General features: G+C 42.1%; 1 protein-coding gene across 5 annotated transcripts in view; it reads right to left on the bottom strand.

Annotated features, from left to right (window-relative positions):
- The window catches only part of ATP2B2 (ATPase plasma membrane Ca2+ transporting 2), a 399,625-nt gene that overhangs the window by 226,162 nt on the left and 148,856 nt on the right, over window positions 1–24,607 (bottom strand). For all 5 annotated transcript variants that reach the window (XM_027864051.1, XM_027864046.1, XM_027864048.1 and 2 more), the window contains exon 2: window positions 23,588–24,163. In XM_027864051.1, the coding sequence (XP_027719852.1) occupies window positions 23,588–23,786 (199 nt within the window). In that variant the 5' untranslated portion in view covers window positions 23,787–24,163. The remainder of the gene's footprint in view (window positions 1–23,587; window positions 24,164–24,607) is intronic.

The following is a 24,607-nucleotide window of genomic DNA, read 5'->3' as shown; positions in this document are numbered from 1 at the left end:
TTAGATCCTGCTGCTTCCCCATTGTTGGCTCATTACTGCTCCAAACTTGCTGGCAGGAAATGATGATTGGCTGGCTTTCCATGTAACTGTACTCAGTAGGATGATTTAGAAAGCTTTGGGGTTGAGCAAGAGAGAGAAAACGGGGAGGGGGGGTTTACAATATCAAATCAAATTGCTAACAGTTACAGAAACCAGAAAATGAAACAGTCATCAGAACATGAGAAGTGCTGTATACAGTGTGCCATGTAACCATAGGAGTAAAAAAAAAAAAAGAAAAGAAAAAGAAAAAACACACACAATTGATTATCCAAAGCTGGGTGATAATTTGCTGAGCAATTTCACCTTGTCTGGGTAATTAGATCTCATAGGGCATTAAAAGGAATGCTGACTGCTTCATGCCAGTCTCCAAATCCCCATTCTCAGAGATCCTAATTGTTATGGTAAAGTCCAGATAACAATTTATTCAGATGGGTTGATTCCACACCACCACCTGAGCCTGCTGAGGCTCTGACTGATTAGTCCATGATCAAAGATACATCCCTTCCCATGATTAAAGCTTAAACCTAAATCTGTTCATTGAGGTGTGAGAAGGAAAGGGATACAGAATACATGGTTTCAGCCTGCATCTCTCAATGTCTGCAACCCCCCAGAATGAGTCCAGATTTGTGGCAACAAGGGAAGGGCACCAGAAAAGGGAAATCCTGCTGCAGGGATTTCCCTGAGGTTTCAAGAGCCCTATGCTGCAAACGAGAGATGGGACTTTAAAAAGTGGGGGGAACTAAGGTTAGCTCCAGAAGCAGATTCTAATACCTAGCGTACAGTAAGCTAGGGAATTCTCCCAGGACCACAGCCCATGTGGGAGAGGGAGTCTGTACAACATACATTCCGTACATTGAATTATCTTTTTAAAACTTTTTCTACTTTACTTTTTGCTTTACTTCCTCACTCGGAGGTACATTGAATAGAGAGTTGGGCCTGGAGTTAGGAAGTCCTGGGTTCAAATGTAGCCCCAGTAGCTATGTGACTCGGTAAAGTCACTTAACCCCAATTCCCCTCACCAAAAAAAATGTAGCCTCAGATACTTACTAGCCCTGTCACCCTAGGCAAGTCACTTAACTTCTGTGTGCCTTAGTTTCCTCATCTATAAAATGGGAATAGTAATAGTACCTACCTGTCAGGGTTGTGAGAATCAAATGAGATAATAACTGAAAAGCAGCTGCTATTATTACTATTATTATTATTATTATTATTATTATTAGTGAAAAGGGCAAATATTCTAAGCAGTCATGGTAGAGATTTTCAGCATATGAATTGTAATAAATCATACATATCTTCTCTTTCTTACTATACTCTAAGACTTTTCACCTATGAGTCCTTAGTATCTGGCACTGCACTCTGCACATACTAGGTGTCAAATAATTGTTTGTTGAATTGTTTAAGTGAATTGAATTCTACAATAAAATAGTAACTGCAAGGCCTGCAAAACCTCAAGAGTATATATCCTAATATTAGACCGATTTTTTTTCCTCTCCTCTCCTCTATAAAAAAAAAAAGAATACCAACATGCTTTGGGTAGCCCCCAACTTTCACAACAGCAGGCCCTGGAAGAATTGGGAAGGTACAAAATGGCCTGCCATCTAGATTTTTAAGTGAAAAGTCCATCTCCAACCAGTCATTCGATGTACATCTAGTGAACACCTACTGTGTCCCATGCCCTACGCCATATTGCAGGGCAGATAAGCAGCATAAATGAGTTCCTGCCCCTCAGGGGGGCTCACAGTGGAGCTGGGAAGCCAGGACTAACATAGAGTAAGCATGCCCACATCAAAGAAGGCGCTGCGCTCTATGAGTGAAGCAGAAGTGTAGTAGCTCAAAAGAAACGTGAGATGCACAAATGCAGAGACTTCTCCAAATGTTCATAGGGGTTATTTGCACTCGACCTGCGGTAGTACCTTCCAAACTCCTACTGGTCTAATTAGCCACAGTTGGAGATGCTGTACCTTGACTCCAACATAGTGATGTCATTTTGGTCCTCTTAGAGAACAAAGAACAACCAATAGGAAATGTTAAGCAAACAACACGACTCTTTTTCTCATTCCAGTTGTCTGGATGCAGTTTATCCTTTTTTAGGTCCAAATCTTGCCCTACCTCTTCCACTGAGCCTCTGGTCCCCAACTGTTCTATAATCACAGAGACTCAGAGTTGGGAGGGACCTCAAAAGGCATCCTATGCAGCAGCTGGCTACCCAAAGCACAAATCCCCCACCTCAATGTCTCTCTTCTCAGTGACAATCCTTTAAATATTTGAAAAATTCTTTCTCCTCTGAGACTTCTCTCCTTCAGGTTAAACATCTCTAGATCCTTCAACCAATCTTTCAGTGGCCTGGATTTCTCCCATCTCCTAAACTCTGTCATGCCCTACCTATATCCCCCAATCTGGCACTTAAGCATTAGCTAATTGGTTGGTATGTATATAATAACTTTCTCCTTCTTAATTAGACTGTAAGTTTCTTGAGGGCAGGGGCTTGTGAGCATAGCAGGGCTATCAACAAATATTTATTGAATGAACTATTTGATTTAGATGGGAATACTATAGGGAAAGATGCATATGGGTTAGGGTAATCAGGATTTGACATGGGTCTTGAAGCTGGCCCTATTCTCTCTCCCAATTTCCCATCCCATAGCACCAACTTTCTATTGGACATTTGGAACTGGATGTCTCAGAGACATGTGAAACTGTCGAAAACTAAACTTAACTTACCCCCATCATCACATCCCTCTCCTGCTTAATTTCTGGCCATTCTTCTGGTCCAACCCCTCACACTCATTCACCCCAAAGAGACAATCAGTTGCTAAATCTTGGTCATTTCTACATCCATAACATCTCTGGAATCCCTCCACCCACAGAGCCATCACCCTAGTTCAGGCCCTCATTAGGTCCTCAATAGCCTATTGGAATAGCCTCCTAAGTGACCTTCCTGCTTTGACTTTCTCCCCACTTCAATTCGTCCTCCATATATCTAACAAAGCCATTTTCTTTTTTTTTTAGATTCATTCATTTATTTATTTTAGTTTTCAATATTCACATCCACAAGATTTTGAGTTCCAAATTTTCTCCCCATCTCATCCCTCCCCCAATCTCAAGACAGCATGCATACCCCTTCCCCTAATCTGCCCTCCCTTCTATCTCCCCCACTTCTCTTATCCCTTTCCTCTTCTATTTTCCTGTAGGGCAGGATAGATTTCTATACCCCATTGCCTGTATATCTTATTTCCCAGTTGCCCATAAAAACAATTTTTTTAACATTTGTTTTAAAACTTTGGGTTCCAAATTTTCTCCCTTCCTCCCTCCCCACCCACCCTCATGGAGAAGGCAAGCAATTCAATACAGGTTATACATGTGTAGTCATGCAAAATACTTTCATAGTAGCCATGCTGTGGAAAACTAACTCTATTTCCCTTCATCCTATCCCACCCCCCATTTCTTCTATTCTCTGTTTTGACCCTGTCCCTCCTCAGAAATGACAAAGCCATTTTCTTAAAGTACAAGTGTGGCCATGTCACTCAATAGACAACAATGGCTCCCTATTATCTGCAGGATCAAATATAAACTCCTTTTGTTTTCCACAACATGGTGTCATTCTAACTTTCCAACCTTATCACACAGTACTCCCCTCCATACAGTCTCTGGGCCAGCTATTTAACCTATGAGTTGTTTTTTAAGATGACATCCCATATTCCATCTCTACTGTCCACCATATTTGGAATGCTCTCTGGTTTCTTTTAAAGCTCACCTTAAGCATCACCTTTTGCATTAAGCCCTTCATGATACTCACAGCCTTCATCTTTCAGGTGTCTCCTTCTACCCACCCAGGGGCACCTTGTATCTATCTTCTATGGAAATGTTTAGGATATAGCTGTATAACTGCCTGGGCAGCTGGATGACACCATGGATAGAGCACTGTGCTTGGAATTGGGAAGACTCATCTTCATGAGTCAAATCTGGCCTCATGATCATACAAATGGGAAAAGGACACACATGTACAAAAATATTCATAGCAGCTCTTTTTGAGGTGGTAAAAAATTGGAAATTGAGGGGATGCCCATCAATTGGGGAATGGCTGAGCAAGTTGTGGTATATGAATATAATGGAATTACTATTGTGCTATAAGAAATGATGAACAGGATGACTTCAGAAAAACCTGGAAAGAGTTGTATGATCTGATGCTGAGTGAAGTGAGCAGAACCAGAAGAGTGATGTACACAATAACAGCCACATTGTGCTATGACTAATAATGATAAACTTAACCCTTCCCAGCAATACAAGGATGTAAGACATCTCCAGTGGCCTTGTGATGAAAAATGCTATCAACATCCAAAGAAAGAACTATAGAAGTTGAATTGCTATTTTTTTCCTCTTCTGTTGAGTTTTGTTTCCTCTTTCTGGTGGTTCCTCCTACTGGTTACTTACAACATCACTAATGTGAAAATATGTTTAATAGGAATGTATTTGGATAGCCTATATCAGATTGTGCACCGTCTTGGGGAGGGTGGTGGGGAGGAAGGGGGAGAAAAATTTTAAACTTAAAAGCACATGGAAGTGATTATTGATAAATCAAAACAAATTAATAAAAAAAATTTTAAAAATCTGGCCTCATACATTTATTAGCTATGTGACCCTGGGCAAGTCACTTAATCCTACTTGCCTCAATTTCCTCATCCATAAAACGAGCTGGAGAAGGAAATGGCAAACCACTGCAGTATCTCTGCCAAGAAAACCCCAAAATGGGGTCATGAAGAGTCAGATATGACTGCACAACAACATATGCTGCTTATTCTATTAGAATGTAAGTTCCTAGAGGGCAAGGACTATGTGTTGTTGTCTTTGTATCTCTATTGCCTAGCAGAATATCTGGCACATAGAAGGTACCTAGCAAACGCTTGTTGGTTGAGTGTTTGATGGTTGGGAAACTGGATCACTCATAAAGAGATGATCAAAGGGTCAGAGGTGAGAATGAGTGTGGGGAAAAGGAATACTGTGTGGGAGAGGGAGATGAAAGGGGAAGGGAAGGGAAAGGAGAGAGAAGGCAGGCAGGACGAGCTATGTAGGCCAAAGCTGACCTCCTCATGCCATTTGCAGATACATCCATTATTCAGGACTTCCTTTTCTTCTGGCAGACCTTTCACAGGTTCCCAGAGCACAGATCTGATACCAGCCCTGTCTAGTCCATCAGGGTCTCTCATCTGTCATTAATTTCTCAGAATTTCAGTTGCACATTCCAAAAGCCAAAGGATTTATCAACTTCCCTTTTGACAACAGGTGATGGAGAATAGGGTCAAAGTTACACAGGGCAGCTTATCCTGCTATTCCTTCTCAGTGGCTCTGAAGCAAAAGTAAAGGTAAAGGAAACCCTCTTGAAGGCAGCAGAATATTGTGGAGAGAGCCCTACTGGGAAATGGTTTTAGCTGCATTTCTACCACTAAATCAGCTGGGTGACCTTTGGCTTGTCATTTCTCCTTTTAAGGCCATAGTTACTCAACCTGACAAATGAGGAGATGGGCTTAATGATGAAAGCTATCCACAAGTGGAAGAAGTTGCCCCCAGGCAGCAAGAGATTTCCTTAGAGCCCCCTCCACACACATGATGGTCTCCAGCCCCTGGTCCAGCCAGATGGACTTTAGAGCTGTTCTCTATCCATGGTACAGTATCTACATCACCTGACTTCATATGCTTTCTCATTAGTTGCCTCTATGCCTAGAATGCATTCCTCCCTTACCTCCATCACTCAGAATTCCTAGTTTCCTTCAAGCCTAAAGCTTAAACTGATACCTTCCACATGAGGTATTTCTTGGTCTCCACCAACTCCTTGTTACTTTCCCCTACCCAAAATGATCTTGGACCTATTTTGCATATACTTTGTACATACCCATACATGTACATTGCCTCCCCCAACTATACTGGAGGGCAGTGATGATTTCATTTTTTGTCATTGTATCTCCAGATACAAAGAGACAGAAGCATCAGATTAGTGACTAGAGGGGAATAAGCATTGAATTTGGAATTGGAAAATTTGGGTTCAACTAACAGCTCTGTTATTCACTATCCATGGGACCTTGGGCAAGTTAACCTGTCTGGGTCTCAGTTTGCTTATTTGTAAAATGAGGAGATTGAACCAGATCTAAAGTCTTTTCCTGGCTCTAAATCTATCATTCTATGATTTTCCTCTATGATCTTATTATCCTGGACGAGGTCACCTAAAGAAGTGCTCAACATAGGAGGAAAGTAATCCCTTGACCAAAAGTACCAGGAAAGAGAGCAGCTGGACAGCTCCCCAAGGTCCCTTCATGCCACAGATCTGCCTGACCATATGTTTATTTGATGTCTCTGTTCTGCCATCCATATACTGTGAACATGGTCCCTCCCAGCATTAAGTTACTTGGGCTAAAGAATTGGGTCTACATAGTTTTCAAAGTATGGACAAATAGGAAGCTGCAGGAGAATATAATCTCCTTAAGGGCAGGATCTGCCTCACTTTTGTCTTTGGACCTTCTAGTATCTAGAAAAGTACCTGGCCCCCAGGAGTTATTTAATAAATATTTATTGATGGATTGATATGATTCTTTACAAACCTTAAGGCACCATATTGATGTGCTTTGTACCAATGTGGAAGGCTCAGGCAACTGAGCAGTATTTACAGTGAGCATTCCTGGATGGAACTCAGAGTATAGGGCCTTTTGAAAGCTAGGTTGTGCAGTGGAGAGAGCACAGAGCCGGAAATCAGGAAGACTTGAGTTCAAATCTAGCCTCAGACACTTATTAGCTATGTGAACCTGGGCAAGTCACTTAACCTCTGTCTGTCTTAGTTTCCTCAACTCAAATGAGGGGATAGGCTCAATAATGAAAGCTGTTCACAAGTGGAATAGGTTGCCCCCTGGCAGTAACAGATTTTTTTAGAGGCCCCTCTACACAAATGATGATCCTGCCAGACAGGCTTTAGAGCTGTTCTCCATCCATGATAGTTTCTTTCTTTATTTCTTTCTTTTTGTTTTTTTTTTTTTTTGAATCTTGGAAAATGAATGCTTCATTTTTTATTAATTTATTTTGATTTATCAACAATCACTTCCATAAGCTTTCGAGTTTTAAATTTTCTCCCCCTCCCTCTCCACCTCCTTCTCCAAGAAGGCTCACAATCTGATATAGGCTATACATATACATTCCTATTAAACATACTTTCACATTAGTGATGTTGTAAGGAAGAATTAGAACAAATAGGAAGAACCACAAGAAAGAGAAAACAAATCACAACAGAAGAAAAAATAGCAAATAGTATGCTCTGGTCTGCATTCAAACTCCATAGTTTTTTCTTTGGATGTGGATAGCATTTCCATCATGAGACCTTTGGAGATGTCTTAGATCCTTGCATTGCTGATAAGAGCTAAGTCTATCAAAGTTAGTCATCGCACAACATGGCTGTTACTGTGTACATCATTCTCCTGGTTCTGCTCACTTCACTCAGCATCAGTCCATGAAAGACTTTCCAGGTTTTTCTGGAGTCTGCCTGCTCATCATTTCTTATAGCACAATAGTATTCCATTACATTCATATACCACAACTTGTTCAGCCATTCCCCAATTGAGGGGCATGCTCTCAATTTCCAATTCTTTGCCGGCATAAAAAGAGCTGTTATAAATATTTTTGTACAGGTGGATCCTTTTCCCATTGGTAGGATCTCTTTGATTACAGCCCTAGAAGTGCTATTGCTGGGTCAAAGGGTATGCACATTTTTTATAGCCATTTGGGCGTAGTTCCAAATTGCTCTCCAAAATAGTTGGATCTTTTCACAACTCCACCAACAATACATTAGTTTCTACATCACCTTACTTCATATGTTTTTGCATATGTAAAATGGGGACCATAATAGCACATATCTCCCAGAATTGTTATGAGGATCAAACAAGGTATTTGTAGAGCTTTAATCACTTAATTAATAATAATAAAAGTTATTAATAACTTAATTAACTTTTAATAACTTAAAACTGAACTGAGACATTAGGGACACCATGAAGAATGACTGAGACATCATACCTCAATCTTGACATCCCTCCTTACTCCTCTCCCTCCACCCCATATTTCAAATGGAGTTCAAATCTTCATGCCTTGATGATGGTAAGGGGGGAGGGGATCTCACAACTTAGAGCCATCGGACCCAGAGACCAAACTGAGTCTGGGTCCTACTCCCACTCCAGAACCTCCCTAAAGCCCTCCCCTCCTCCCTGTTCTGAGACAAGGCTCCGCAATTCAGGTAAGGGATAGACAAGACCATTCCTGAGGCCTCATTGCTATGGAAACTCCCAGGTGCAGAGATTTCCTTTACCAATATGAGTCAGCATCTTCTCTGAAATGTCAAGTCTTAGAGAGTTTCCAAGAGCATTGTTAAGTGCTCTTAAGTTAAGTGACTTGCTCCAGGGTCACATAGCAAAATATCAATGAATGAATGAATAAAGCATTTATTAAGCACTTACTATGTGCAAAGTACTGTACTACAAGGTGGGGATGCAATAGAAAAGTAAGACAGTCCCCTATTCTTAAGTCAAGGAGCTAGGGGATGAAGATGAAGATGTTGGCAAGGATGGGAAAGGTCTCCCCACACTCCCAGTATCCCCTCTCCCAACTCTTCCTAGATCCAAGGAAGTGGCTATATGCACACCACATTAGAAAAGGTTCTGTATAGGGGGTCAGAAGAAAAGGGGTATGGAGGGAGGAGTTAGGGAGAGAGGGGAAATTTTCAGGGACAAAATAAGAGCAAGAGTACCAGGGTAGAAATGTGATTTGTGCCTCTACCCCAGTGACCTTGGGTCTCCACTGACTCGATTGTGGCTTTCCCCTTTGGACCTGTTTATTCAGGTGAATGACCTCCATCTTGATCCTGGATTATCCTCTGTGGACTTTAGGAATTAACTCATAAAGGGCTGTGAGAATGATTTCCAATTTCTAATTTAAACCCAATAATCAGCATTGCTTTATTCCATTTTAATGCTCAAATTTCTTAGTGGACTAGGGACAAGGCGAGATCTCTCTCCTTTGGGGGGCTATAAATGCAGCCACATAAAAAAATCATTTCCATCCCACCTTTTTAAGACGTTCATTAGAAAAACCAACTTGAGACCGTCTACTTTCTCAGTCCTCCAAGATGCCATCTTGTAAAATACCAAGAGGGTCCAACAAGTTTATGCTCTCCCGTGGGCAAAGCTAAGTCAAAAGTAGTCTCATCATTCATACCAAAGTAAAGCAGAAATAGAGCTGAGCGTAGAAGCATGGGACCAGGGTTTACTTTCTGGCTTTGCCGCCTGTCACCCGTGTGACCTGGAGCAAGTCAAGCTCTACAGTTCTGAGATCTGGAAATGAGGAGGTTGGATTATGTGACCTCTGAGATTCCATTCAGCTCTAGATATATGATCTGATGTGGAAAGGGAAAATCCAATCTTTCAGAAAGAAGACAAGCTACCTGGCGACAATGAACTCTCAACATAAAGAGAACCATGTATTCATGAGGCCAACTCAGGTCAGAAAGAAAGAATAATAGAAATTCTTCAGCTGTCATCTGTTGGTCAGAAGCTACCACTTGCCTGTGTCCTTAGCTGACCCAGATACTCCTAATCTCCTGCTCAGCATGAACTAGCCCAATCACCATCTACCTCCACAGAGACCAGAGAGAAACTGTTCTTTCTTCTCAAATCAGAGAATGGAACTGTGGACAATTCAACCTCAGAAGGAGCCTCTGGGGGCCTCTCCACCAGCCCTCTGAACTGGAGGAACACCCTGTCTAGTCTCCCTGCCAGGCAGCTTTTGCTGAAACACTGCAATAAAATGGAACTCTCTGCCTCTCAGGGCCATGTCCACTCCACCACTGGGCAGTTTCCATTGTTAAAAAGTGCTTCCCATCAATCCATTCTGACGAGCTTTTCTCAAGGACTTACTATGTGCAATATTCTGTGTTCCGTGATGGGGATACAAAGACAGCAGAAAAAAAAAAAACAACAAACAGTGCTGGCCTTCAAAAGTTTAGATGCTACTCAAGAAGAATTCTTTACTTGGAGCTGAAATCTAACTCCCTCTAACCTCCACCCCCTGATCCTAGTTCTGCTCTCCAGAACCACATGAGTCTCTTCTATCTTCCACATGATGGCAGTTTAAATATTTGAAAACAACAATCCTGACCCCGACTAAATCTCCTTTTGCAATTAGCAATGTCTTTCCCAATTGGAATAGCCTCACATCTGCTCAATTCTTTTGATCTTTTTCTTTTATTTCCTCTACCTCTTTTAATTATTGTCTTTATGCCTGGCTCTTGACCATCTAGATCCTAGACCCTTGCTTAGCCAAGGACAAAGAAAGACCTCCCTCTTTTTGGAAACCATAAAGGCAGACAAGTCATAATGACAAATCCCACCCAACAACTTCTTGTCTGGGAACAGATAGGAAAAGGAAGGAAACAAGCATTTATTAAGTACCTACTATGTGCCAGGCACTGTGCTAAAGTTAGATGCTATTGTGATCTCCATTTTATAGTTGAGGAAAATGAGGCAGACAGAGATTAAGTGACTTGCCTGGGATCATGCAGCTAGTGTGAATCTGAGGCCAGATTTGAACTCAGGTCTTCCAAATCCAAGTTCAGCACTCTAACTGCTAAGTCACCTAGCTGCCCCCTCACTATACTCTAATTATAGTTGTCCTGTTCTTGTTTTAGTGGGTCATCACAGCCAAAGAATTTGTCAACTATTGGCAGGTCTATGGGGAGCAACCCCCTACTGCGGAGGAACTCTCAGGACTTGGCTGAGCTAATTTTCAGAAAAGAAACACAGTCTGTGGCTGGAATCCCCCTCCAAGCGTTTCCAGCACAGAGAAACTTGCCACGGTTTCTACTACCCTGTTATATACTTCTAATACTCCAGGTCACCTCCATGCCACCATGAGGCACTAGAAGAGAATCAAGGACAAGAATTCCTCTTTCTGTAGCACGTTAAGGTCTACCAAGCTCTTTCCTAACATCTCTTAGCGACAACATTACTGTTTTTTATCTCCATTTTACATATGAGGAGACCGAGGAATAGAAAACCTATGGTCACATGGTTATTGAGTCTGAAGCAGAATACACACTTGGACAAGATCTTATGGCCTAGGTTTTATTAAAAGCATAAATAGAAAGCCAACTGCTTTTCCAATACCAGACAGGATTAGGGCTGTGGGTCCCTGTATATGTCAGAGGCAGGGCTTGACCCGGGGTCTTCCTGGCTTGAAGACCAGCTCTCTATTCACTATACTGCAATGTTTGATATATATTTCAATATTTATATGCAAAGGTATATATTTACTTATGCATGTATATTTGTATAGAGCAAAATTTCTATATTTAAAAAGAAATGTCCCTTTCCCATCTCTCCCACTACACACCCTCATATGCATGTGTGTGCATGCACACACGCACACACGCACACACACACACACACGTACCCATGTGTACAGGAGGCATGCTCCTTTACTTCAGCTAGATTCTTACAAAATTAATGTGAGATTGTCTTTCACAACACTCAGGAGTATCGATGTCTTCCCCCTCCCCCATGCCTCTTTTTCTGCAAGTGCCTATCATGAAATATGCAGTAATGTGGACACCCAAACAACAGTCTGCAAAACACTACCATTTTCAAAGCATGCATCGAACAGTGAGCTTCTTAGGAGATCCATGGAGAGGCACCATGTGTGCCAAACCCCAGCTCTGACTCAAGTCTTCTTGGCGACTCAAGTCCTCTTGGGGTCTCTTAAGTCAGGTCAGGCATTTTTTGTGAATAGACTGAAGCTGCCATGTGCCAGACTCCTTCGGAGCATGGAGGCACTGAGAGAGTTCTAGCCTTCTTTGGCCTATCCATACTTCAAAGCCTGATGCAAACCTGAGTCCCCTCATGAGACTTTCCCTAATAACAGCAGACTACTTTCTAACTGCCCATAGCACTGATAAATATTCATGATATTTTAACATGTCATTAGAATCAATTTAATGCTTGGTCTACCACCTTGTATTATTTTATAACTGCTGTTGCATAAGTGTAAGTCTTGAGATTATAGGATCATAGATTTTGAGTGGGAAAGGACCTAAGAGATCATTCCATCCAATCTCCTCATTTTACAAATGGTGAAACTGAGGCCAGAGAGATGAAATAACCAGCTCAAGGTTACCTAGGCAATATCCAAGGCAGGAATGGAACTTGGGTCTCTCTGACTCCAAGCCCAGAGCTCTAGCCATGGTGCCATGGTCTTACTGTAAATAGAATGGCCTTAGTTTCAAAAGTTCAAGCATCAGCATTGAATAACTGTTTGACCCTAGATATGTTGCTTGACCTCTCTGATATTTACTTTTCTACTGAACCTGGATTCTTTTGCCCAAATGGAGAAAGCAAGAGACAACTAATATAACTGATAAATATCCATAAGGGCAGCCCTTGACTCCAAAAGAATGCCACCAATTTCCAAGTTTAAGCTTATGTGACCTACTCCTGTTTGAAGTATTCAAAAGCACCTGGAATTTGTTCATCCTATAATGGAGTATCCAACCCACTTTGGCTTCTAACATATAAAACTTTCCAAACCTTAACATCTTCAGGCCATTTAGAATCAGTAAATTAGATGAATTTAACTAATTTCCTTGGATTCAGCTATTCTACACAAGGCAAGTAGTAGAATGTAGAACCTAGGAATTGCCCAGGTCTCAGCAAAATGAGGAATGGCCATATCTCTTTTACTTTCTTTGTGTGTGTTCCATTGATGGCTGCTGTGCTAACATCCTATAAAGCTTATAGTAAGCCTTACGGTAAATATGACTACATCTCTTTTTCTTCAATTTGCCAAATCCAACTACCTATCCTATAAAAAAGGAAAGTAAATAATATGTGTATATCACCAACTTTGCAAGGTTATAATGGGGAAAAATGTATCAAATTTAAAGGACTACAGAACTGTGAGCTCTATAAATGTGTGGGGAAGGGGGACACACCTAAATGATTATAGGTAAGACACTTAACCTTGATGGCCTTAGTTTCCTGTGTTCTAAAATAAAAGAGTGTTGGACCATTTGATCTCTATTGACTCTTGAAGGCGGAGACCATGTCTTATACTTCTCCAAAAGCCCTCACAGGACAGTTTACAGTAAGTTTAGATAGGCCAGGTGAATCATCCAATTCAGGACTTCCACAGGGACAAAACACCTAAAATGATGCAATAAGGGTTTGTACTCCCAGAAGGAAAATCAGATATCACCTTAAAAGTGAGAGAAGTGAGGCTCAGTTTTCCACCTCAGGAAGCTAGAAATGTCTGTCACTGGGAGGTAATTTCTCATTTCTTTCTAATTCATCTATCATTTGTTGAGATCTTCTGCTTAAAATTAGTTGGCATGTGAATAGGACAGCTAATTTATGCATACTTATGAATGCATTCATACAGCGTGAGTCCTGACCCAGCAAACCAGCCTGCTCCTTCCTCACATCAGCAGATGCGAGGTATGGAATGTCAGAAACATGCCAACTGGAATGTCAAGTCAAAAGACCATTAACATCACAGTGTAATTTAGCTATCAAACTAACCAGGACTCAAAATATTTTTTCCTGAGCTAGTCCAGTAATTCCACTGAAGTCAACCTCTCTGAGTATTGAAGGAAAATTTATGGAGAAATTAAAAAAAACAACCCCCTTCCCAGTGTTACCCCAAATTATGCAACCCATCACACAATTGAGATATTTTCTGAGTCCAATCCAGCCCTACCCAAATGGCTTCCATGCTAATCCTGGTTCCCGATGGAGAACTCTTCTCCACTATATGTTCCTTAAGGAAACCAGACCTAGCAGTTTCAAGAAGTGTCTGATGGTTCTAGCATGGATGATGAATTCTTCATTCCACTGAGCCAACTGCCTCAGAAGGTCCCAGGGCACCTTCTACTATAACAGGAATTCCTTATATTTTTGAGATAATAATTATGAAGTGCTTAGCACAGTGCCTGGCACATAGCAAGCACTATATCAATTTTTGAAATTATCAAGTGAATTATCCACAATCACAAGGTAGGTAATGGCAGAACCAAGACTAAAATATGGGTCTCTGGACTGCCAGTCTTGGACTTTTTCTATTAGATAACTTATTAGATAATTAGGTCATTTGTAGTTGTTGTTCAGTTGTTGCAGTCCTGTCCAACTCTTCATGACCCCATTTAGGATTTTCTTTGCAAAGATACTGGAGTGGTTTGCCATTTCCTTCTGCAAACTTAAGTATATCACTTCCTAACCATGTATAACCTGGCAAATCATTTCATTTCCCTGGGATTCAGTTTCCTCATCTGGAAAGTAAAAGGATTGAAGTAGATAGTTTCCACTGTTCCCTTGAGACCTAAATCTATGATCTTATGATCTCAGGATTCTTGGAGAGCAGGTTCATTGGATAGCTCCTTCCAATCCATTCTCTTCTATCTCTTCCTTCTCTGGAAGAGTTTGTAAGCTCTTATCTCCTCTAGAAAGCTGTTCCCATGAGAGGAAGCATTGAATAGTTGAGAGCACATTGGACTTGGAGCCAGGAAGAGCTGGGTTCATACCTGACCTTGGAAAGTCATTGTATCATAATGGGCAAGTCATTTAATGTCTTTGAGCCTTACTTTTTCACAACTGAAAGAAGAGGATAATTATACCTGTGGTAATTATGAAGCTCAAGAAAGACAATGCATATAAAGTTCATTGAAGTATAATATTAATTTATTTGACCATACATGAAATGATGGCCCTTCCCCCACTTACTAAGCCACAAATATTCATGTTTTCACATGGAAAGGGAGGAAGCAGTGTGGTTTAGAGGAAAGAAAACTGGCCTTGAAGTAACAAGATCTATTGTATAATTCTAACTGTTCCCCAAAATCACTGCGTGACCTTGGGCAAGTCACAACCTCTCTGAGCCTCAATTTCTTCATGTGTAAAAATGGGAATAATAAAAATTCCCTATCCACCTCCCTCTTTCCCCCTTTGGTCATAGATTTGCAGTTAGATAGAACTTCAGAGAATATCTAGTCTAACTCCCTCTTTTTTAAATCTTTATTGCTATCTTTTGTTTTTATATTGTCTATATTTCTTAATATATTTTTCCCTATCCCTTCTTAGTTAGCCACCTCATATCACAAAATCTTTAAAAGAGGAAGAAAAAAATTGTTTAGCAAAACTTACTAACATATAAAACTAGTCTGACACTATAGGCAGCATTTCATACCCACAATCCCACCCTTCTGCAAAGAAGGGAAAGAATTTCATTGACATATCTCTTTAATGATTATAATAATAGTAATGATGATGATAACGGTGGTAGTGATGGTGATGCCTGTGACATTTGATTGGGAAACTGATCAAACCTATCTTAATTACAATAACAATAATAATCATAACAGTATTTATCTAGTACTTTGAGGTATTTTACAAATATTTTCTTATTTGATCTTCACAACATCTCTCGGAGATAGATGCTATTATGATTCTCATTTTACAGATAAAAAAGTTGAGGAAAGCAAAGGTTAAGTCAGGGTCACACAACTAGTGTCTAGTCTGGATCTGAATTCAGATCTTCCTGATTCCAAGTCCAAGTCTACCCACTGCACCACCTAGTTGCCTAAGTTTATTGCCAAACATGCTTGGTATAATTTAAAAGTATTCCATTTCAAATTCTTTTTCATTGCCATTCTTTCATTTACATTGTTGTTTGCAGTCATTGTGTATATTGTTTTCCTGATTCCACTTACTTCATTTGCATCTGTTCATTTAAGCCTTCCCATGCTTTTCTGCATCTATGATTCACTGTTTCTTATAGGGCGATAATATTCTACTACACCCCCATCCTACAATTTTTTATAATAGTATTCTTTGTAGTAGCAAAGAATAGGAAACAAAGTCAATTTTAATATAGATAATAGATGGTTTAATATAGATGCTTACCCAGTGGGTAAGCATCTGCCTGCTTTCTTTCCAGTTTCTTCTTTGCTACACTCAGTAATAATTAAAATATTATGAATATGTTGGTATGTATGGGACCTCCTTTGGGTGTGTACCTAGCAGTGTGATCTCTGGGGGTAGAATCTGAACCCAGGTCTCAGATTCCAATTTTTTTGCTCTTTCCAATATATAAAACTATGAAACTTATTTAGCTATATTCCACCCCCTTTGAAGTTTGGAATTTAGGTGAAGGATCTCTCTATATCCTGTATCTTTTTAATAAATCAGAGACAGCATGGTATAGTGAATAGCATCCTTGACTTCACCTCAGAAAGGCATGGATTCAAATACCACTTCTAAGGTTTGCCAGCTGTGTGACCTTAGGTAAGTCACTTAATGCCTCAGAGCCTCAAGCATTTTCCTAGGACTTATTTACAAAGTAATATCATAGAGGGTTGCAATCTGCATTGGTGGAAGGGATGTCCTATGCTGCTGTCATCACTGAGCTCATGGACTCCCCCAAAGTACTATAAGTGTAGAGGCAGAATGTATAGAACCCTGGGCCTGGAATCAGGAAGACTTGAGTTCAAATCCTGCTTCAGACACTTACTAGCTAAGTCACAGCCTGGGCAAGTCACAATCTCTTTCTGCCTCCATATCCCTACTGTAAAATGGGGATATTAAAACCACCTACTTTGTAGGGTTGTTGTGAGGATCAAATGAGATAATAGTTGTTAAAAAAAAAAAAAGAAAGGCACTTAGCACAGTGTGTGGCACACAGCAGGCCCTATGTAAATGTTTATTTCCTTTTCCCTTCCCTAAGTCTCTATGAAGTAATCATCATATGATTAGCTTCCAGGGGCTGGGGAAGGGGCAGAAATGAATGTCTAATTCTTTGGGCATGACAGATAAGGTATATACAGTCATGAAATGAGTCTTGGTAGAGAAGAAAGGTTGTAGAGATAGGATTAGCCATCCCTACAGGGTCAGAAGTTGGTTGGTTTCGGTGATTCCATAATTGAACAGAACAGTCTTGGCACATCCTATGGGGGCTTTATTTCTATGAATTCAGGAAAGGCTTTTTTTTTTCCTCCAGTAAGTTACATAGGGATACTCCATAGCATCCATCTGTGTGTGGTAAAGAAAGCGCTTGTGGCAGGTTATATCTGGGAACTTTATTAAATGCGTACATTTTCTAGCTTTGATCATAAATGTCATAGGTTATATTGCTTCTTAAATCCATTAAGCATCCCAAGATAGATGCTGGCTCTGGCCCTGGCCTTGTATGGCTCTGCAAGGCTGACCTTTCGCTAGACTGGGGAGTGGACTGTTTAGTCAGTGCCTCAATCCCCACCTCATCCCTGTGCAATGGAAAACATACTGGATTTAGAGACAGTGGTCCTTGGTTTGAATCCCAGCCCTGCCACATTCTACCTGTGTGACCTTGGGCAAGTCATTTAAATTCTCTAAGCCTCAGTTTCCCCTATATAAAATGAAGGACTTAAACTATTTAGCCTCTAAAGACTCCTTCCAACTATAAATTTATGAGTCCATTATCCCTTTCAAGTACTCAGCGTTTTCGTCTAGCTTTTCCAGTACAAAGTTTTAATAAGCCCATAACCCATTGCCACTAGCCTCAGTTTACTTATCTATAAAAACAAGACAGCTACATTAGATGATTTTGTAAGGTAATGGTCACCAGAGTCCTAACCATTTCAGAAATTCAGTGAGTGAGCCCTTTCTAGCTTTTTATCTATAACTCTACAAGATACTGAGGAATTCATGTATTTTTATCCAAGACAGATTTACATTTAAATGAGGCCTGAAAAGAGAAGGCAAAGCTTAAAACCAAGAAATGACCCCATGAAACTACAATTTTAGAGATAAGTAAGTTTGGAAGATTTTTTTTTGGTGGTAGTATTGATGGTAGAAGGGAGGAGATGCCTTCCTAATCAAACTATGTATGTAAACATTTTACCCAATCTCTCTATTCTGAGGGCTAGATTAAAAATGATGATGATGATGATGATGATGACGATGATGATGATGATCTAGGCTTACTGAAAAAATGCAAATTTGAAAAGCTGATATAAATATTCCACAGAATATGCAACAGTCTAACTCACGGAGATGTCTCAGAAATCAAAAGAGGATGAAAGCTGGACTGTAATCACAAAAACCTGGCCCAGGCCCTAATGCTGATCAATGGGTAGCATCAAGGGCCATCTCAGCCCATGCTAAGCATCCTTACCTCAACCCTCAATGTCTTCCCTCAGACACCACCCCCCCAATCTCACCCTACTGAAGAGCAGACCTAGAGTTCAGGCTACTCATCCCCTTACAAGACTCTACCACTCCTCCCTGTCCTAAAGGATCCAATACCCTCAGACCCTGACTGCCTCATTCTCCCAATTCTTACCCCCAAAATCTCTCTTTCCTTCTGGTCAGTCCCAGTGTCTGGCATTCACAATTGGGTTCCAAACCACTTTTCTGCCCTTATCTTCCATTATTCCCCTTTCACATAGTGTAACCACTGGAATTGGAAACAGAAAGCCTCCATTTGCCTTTGGGCTCTGCTCTCTACCTATATGATCTGGGATGGGCAAGAATCTTCCCTTTCTTGAGTCTCTGTTTGCCCATCTGTAAAATAATTACTAACTGCTGACTTAGTAGCAGAGATCTAGATTTAGAATGAACTTTAGGGATTATTTAATTCAACCCCCTCATTTTACAGATGAGGAAACCTGAGGCCCAGAGAAGTTAACTGACCCACGCTTCCAAAGATAGTAATTGGCAGTCAGGATTTGAACTTGGGACCCATGACACCAAGCCCAGGCTTGGAGATATTAAGTGACTTAAACATAAGTCTAGGATTTCTAAGGTTGTAGGTCCCATGTAAGTACCAGGTCTTTCTGATTCCAAGTTGAGTATTCTTGCCACTATGTCTATTCTTAGTGATTGCTCCTTCCACCCCAAATGATCATTAATTTACTTCTCTGTCTATATATCGCCTGCCTCCAATAGGATGTAAGCTATCTGAGGGCAAGGACTCTTTTGTTATTGTCATTGCATCCTCAGTACTTAGTACAATGTGTGGTACAAAAAATGTGCATAATAAGTGCTTTGGGGATTGAGTTGGAATTGGGTGTTAGTGACTATTCTGAGACTATTATTAGCTGACATTTGGGGGATGAGCTGAAAGTCAGTCAAAATCATAGCCATTGAAAAAAAAAGATGCAAAATAGGCACCTGGGGAGGTGGGAGGCACCAGAGAGAAGGAGAAGAGGCTGAAAGACGATGGGGATGAAGAGCAAGGGAAAACATCAACTCAACTCTGAGGCTCGGTCAGGGGAGGAGGAGTAGCCAGGCCTGGTAAATAACCAGGGCAACAAAGGCCAAAGGCAGGTGGAATGTAAAGAGATACCAGCTACCCTGGCCCTGTCAGCCTCCTTCCCTTCCCTTCAACCCTCATTCAAGAGCCCTGGCCTCTGCATATCTATGTCACCTTGCCCTGAGAGATTCTCTTACCTAGAAGAAGGCAGTCATCAGTCTGAGTCACAAAGAAAAGAAGGCTTCGGGCTGAGAGGTGAGAAGTTCATTACAGAAAACCAAGAGAGAGGAAGAGAAGCCCACTCAATGAAGCAGCTACCAAAAGGAGAAACTAAGGCTTAGGACATATCATGGGGTGGTAGTGCTGGGCTTTCGGTCAAGAGACCTGAGTTTGAAGTTTGCCTCTGAAACTTATTAGTTACACTACCATAGTCAAGTTACTTGACCTCTCAGACTCAATTTCTTCATCCGTAAAATAGAAATGATAATGCTTGGACTGTCTCCATCCCAGGCTTATATGAAGAAACCATTTTGTGAACCGTATATCACTACAGAAATAGATTATTGCTATTACTAATACACAGCAAGGTAGCAGACAGCATCTCCTTCCCTACTTGGTCTATCTCCACCTAAAAACCTTGGGGTTGTCTGGCCAGCCTCTGGGATCTATCACTCAGGAGTTCCAGCATTGGTCTCCCTACTGGGTAGATGCAACAAATGTCTCCATCAGTCTGTTAGTCAATCAATATGTGTTTATTGGGTAGATTACTATACACCTAGCTCTGTGCTGGATGCACCTGGGGTGGGGGGCGGAAGAAGAATCAGAGCTAAATACAAAGAATTATAAGACATGGTCCCCATTGTCATGGAGGTCAAAATTTAGAAAGATAAATACAGACAGACAGACAGATGGAAAGACAGAGATAGGAGAACATAAGGCTGGCTCCCAGCTCCAACACTTGCTAGCTACTTGAATGTTCACAAGTCATTTAAGGCAGTGGGGTGCAATGAAATGGACATGGATCGAGAGCCAGAGACCTTAGGTTTGAATGCTGGCTCTGAAATTCACTAGCTGTATGACTCTGAGCAAGTAATTTAACCTCAAGGTTAGACATTCCTTTCACCTTTCAACCTCATGTGAGAAAGGTCAAAGTCACGAGAGCATCCAGCCCTATCCAGCCCTAAATCTATGACACTGTGATCATAGGCTTTAGAAACAGAAGGAATAGTAGAAGTTATGAAGTCTAATCCTTCATTTTACAGGAGAGGAAACTGAGGCCTAGAAAGGGAAGGTAATTTGTCCAAGGAATAAGAAGCAGAAGCAGGATTTGAACCCTGTGCCTCAGACTCCAAATCCAGTAGTGTCTCCCATCCACTGCCTTCACCCATCATGCCAATCTCCCTCCTCTGGATTCTATGTGTACATGTCCTGTTTATCTTGGGAAGGCCAAAATGAGACATGAGTGCAGCGCAGACCTTGGGCTGGCAATCCTTCTCCTTCTGCTCCTTCCTACCTGTGATCATGAGCAAATGCCTTCAGCTCCCTGCTCCTCGATTGTCCCTGACCTCTAAAATGAAGGTGTAGGACCGGCTGACCTCCAGCGTCCCTCCCAGCTCCAGGTCTGTGAGTCTATGACATTGAAGGTATAACTTGGCTGATATTCCTGTTCAGTAATTAGGAATCTGTGACTTCTGAGCACGGCATGGAGGAAGCTGCCCACGCAAACAGACAGATAGACCTGTTCACACCAAGCAAAGAGGTGCCTGAAGGGAAAGGCCTAAAACAAGTCACCATGACAGTGTTTCCCCTTCACACTTCCTACACTCGGGCCACTCAGGTTGCCACGTTATCCCTCCCTTTGCTAACCCTGCTGCATTCTTCAGCCTTCTTCTTCACCCATTCCATCCCAGACTGAGCACCTGCTTCCAACTCGACCTATCCTTTTCCTATGGCCTCTTGTGCCTAATTCAGGCCTTCACTCTATACTCCCTCCCATGACTATTCCCCACTACATGCTATCAATCTTCCGGGCTCCATAATTTCCTTGGTTTGGGTGCTCTCTTCCCAAATGCAGATCCCCAGTTCTCTGGGCCCTAGGAGATGGTCTTTGTGAGTTTCTACATCTAGAACCTTGTGGCTAACCTAGGGAAGGGCTTCTGAAGCCAGAGTCCAGTCCTGGGACCACAGAAATACATCCTTCAGCTAAGCACACTTCTGAGTCTTTCCAGCTCAGTAGAATCAGCCAGGGCTTAGGCTCCGCTGGCAAAGCCCTCAAGGGCCCAGGTTCAGTCCCACACCACAATGACTCCTTCTTACTGTAGTGACCAAAAGTGCAAAGGGCACTGGGTAAGCCAGCCCTTAGGCCTGTAATGTCATTTCTTCCTTCAAGGATCCCCTTATCTGTTTCATCCCAACTCCTAGAATCTCACAATTCCTAGAGACCATTAGCTCAACCCTTTCCCCTTTCCAGGAAACTGTGGCTTCATAGAATCCCCAAATCTTTGAATTGAAAGGGCACTCAGAGGCCATCTAGTGCACCCTATTCCCCAAGAACTCCCTTTAAAACATCCAACAAGTGATCATCTGTCCTTTGTTGGAATATGGTCACTGATGGGGAAACCCACTGACCCTGGAAGTCCACTGCACTTTCCAAGGGCTCTAATTGCTAAGGAGTTTTTCCTTACATTAACTTCAAATTTCCTTCTCTGTATTTTTCTGTATTTTCCTTCTCTGTAAATTTCCAGCCATTTCTCCCAGTTCTGCCCTCTGGGCCCAAGCAGAACAAGCCAATTCCCTCTTCAACAGGACTGTCCTTCAAATAGCTGCAGATAGAGAAATCTTGTCCTGCCTAATGAAAATCCCCAGTTCTTTCAACTTATCCTTATGTGGCATGCTCTCTAGCCCTCTTACTTTCTCCTTCTATGTCCTTCCTAACATGCACTGCCCAGAACCAAACCCAGTGTACCAAAGGAAGCCTTATCAGCAACAAATAGAGCATAAACTCTCATCTCGCTTTTCTAGAGATAGTTCCACTACGGATGACACACATAGTAACAAAGTCAAAACCCAGACCTCTCAGCCTCCCTTTTCCTTTTCTCTGGGTTATGAATAAGGGATAGCCAAGAAGACTTCCCTAAATAATGTCTATAACAAAGTTGAAAAAGATATTTCTACCTATTCCCGACTTGGCATCAGCCCATGCCTTGGCCAGTGGCCACAATTCTTTCCTCATGAATCTAAAAGAATCCTACGTCCTCAGGAAAGCAACATAGGCATTACTTTGCCAGATGGACCCAAGAGACTTTAAACGGAGTGAGTGCCAAGGCTTTATCTTTCTATGAAAGCCCTCTGCCCCTTGCCCCCTGCCTCAATCCATAACTGCCCTCATACCATCCTTAGACAGCAGCTCTAGGACTCAAGAATTCCCAGGGATTCCCAGTAAAGTCTGAGGTATAGAGGTACCCTGGAGATAGGTGAGGAGGCATCAGAAAAGTCAGGATTTAGCTCCCATTTTTAAAACCGAGTCAAAACTTTTTTTAAAGTGGGTACAAATATGATAAACTATTGTGGCCCCTCTTCACCCTGAAGAAAAGTTCCTATCAAATACATTTCACTAAATGGAAAGATGAAACTAAGCTCCTTTGGTGTTTCCCAGCCTACTGCAAGGCAACAACATCAGGGTGGGGGCTCAGGGTGGTGCTGGCCGGGGGTGGGGGGAAGAGAGGCGAGCAATGCAGCAGCTGTTTCTAGGGATCGGGGGGGGGGGTGGAGCCACGCTTGCACATGAGACAAACAGAACAGGGGACATGAAAACAGAGGACCCTGAAGCACAGCAAGGTTTCCAGTGAACAGCTGGCCACTGAAATAATGACACCAAAGGGTTGGTTTCACGTCAAAGGAACCGATCAGACGAGGAAAACAAGGTTTCAGTTTCTCTCCTTGTCTAGCTGACAGACTGCAAACCCTGATCCTCCACCAAAGGGATACTGTGCCTAGGCCTTCCATCCCTTCTCTTGTCTGCTATTCGGGATGCAATTGCTATCTCATTCAGCAGAGCTATCTTTGCTGATCTTGGCATTTCAATTTTAACACTTTTTTGGCTCTTTCCCAATCTCCCTCTTGACTGATGCCTCTGTAGCTCCTCAATTCTCAGATTTTCTCATTCTAGCCCTACTTTCAAAATAAAAAGGAAACATCCGTATAGGGCCATCAGAGGGCTCAGGATTTGGAATTCCAAGGGGGTGGCACCTACCTTCCACAGGCGAGGTCTTCAAACGCCGACAGATCCCTTCAGTGTCCCCATAGGTCTCCTTGATTTTGACCACAGCCTCTGTCCCCCGAAGTTCCATGAGGGAGCGGAGCTCCTCCATCGTACACCCAAACTCTCCTGCATGGTTGGCCTCATTTCTTTGGTTCTTGGAGTAAAAATCGCTGTTGGTCATGTCTCCCATTTTTGCTGAGGTTCTTGCTCCACTTTGGGCAGATCCAAGGGTTATTATTATTTTCTTACTTATCTATTTATTTTAGGTAGGGGAAGAAAGAAGCAGGTTCCCAATTAGAGCTGTAAGTCTACACAGCTTTTGGGAAGGAAGCAACTTTAGCAACTCTGAGCAGTCAGCTCCAATTCCAAGGGAGAAAATGGAGACGGGCCAGTGTGGCGGCGGCTGTGGCAAGCTCGGAAAGGAACACCTCAACACACAGGGATCCCAGTTCGAAGGTCAGTTGTGGTGGGTCTCAAGACTGCAGACCCAGGCGTCCCCATCCAGCGCTGCCCATGCTGCTACTCCCCAGGGCTGGCGTCTACATGGTCATGGCCCCTTCCTGGCACCTATGGGAACAAACACAGGGCAGAGGTTAAGAGAGAGGCTTCCTTGGGCTAGGAAGCATTTTTCTCATCTACACCCTTACACACAAGACTGTTCGCATGTACACCTCCATCTCCCTGCACATCCTCACACAAGCATGTCTGCCATTAACCACATCTCTCTCTCTCTCTCTCTCTCTCTCTCTCTCTCTCTCTCCAGCCATCCACCCAACCCCCACATATACTCTCCCATAAATGCAGCAACTCCCCACATACCCACACATTCTATCCACATATACCTTCAGGAGCACACCCTCACAAACAAATACTCTCCTGTTATTTTTAGCTTTAGATTTCCTTCACATCCACACTCACCAGTATATAATCACCCCCACACTCACACACAGGAAGGAAGGAAGGAAGGAAGGAAGGAAGGAAGGAAGGAAGGAAGGAAGGAAGGAAGGAAGG

Source organism: Vombatus ursinus, unplaced genomic scaffold (assembly GCF_900497805.2).
Source record: "Vombatus ursinus unplaced genomic scaffold, bare-nosed wombat genome assembly UNPS02014773.1, whole genome shotgun sequence".
Taxonomy (NCBI): Eukaryota; Metazoa; Chordata; class Mammalia; order Diprotodontia; family Vombatidae; genus Vombatus; species Vombatus ursinus.
This window is presented reverse-complemented; position numbering and strand designations above follow the sequence as displayed.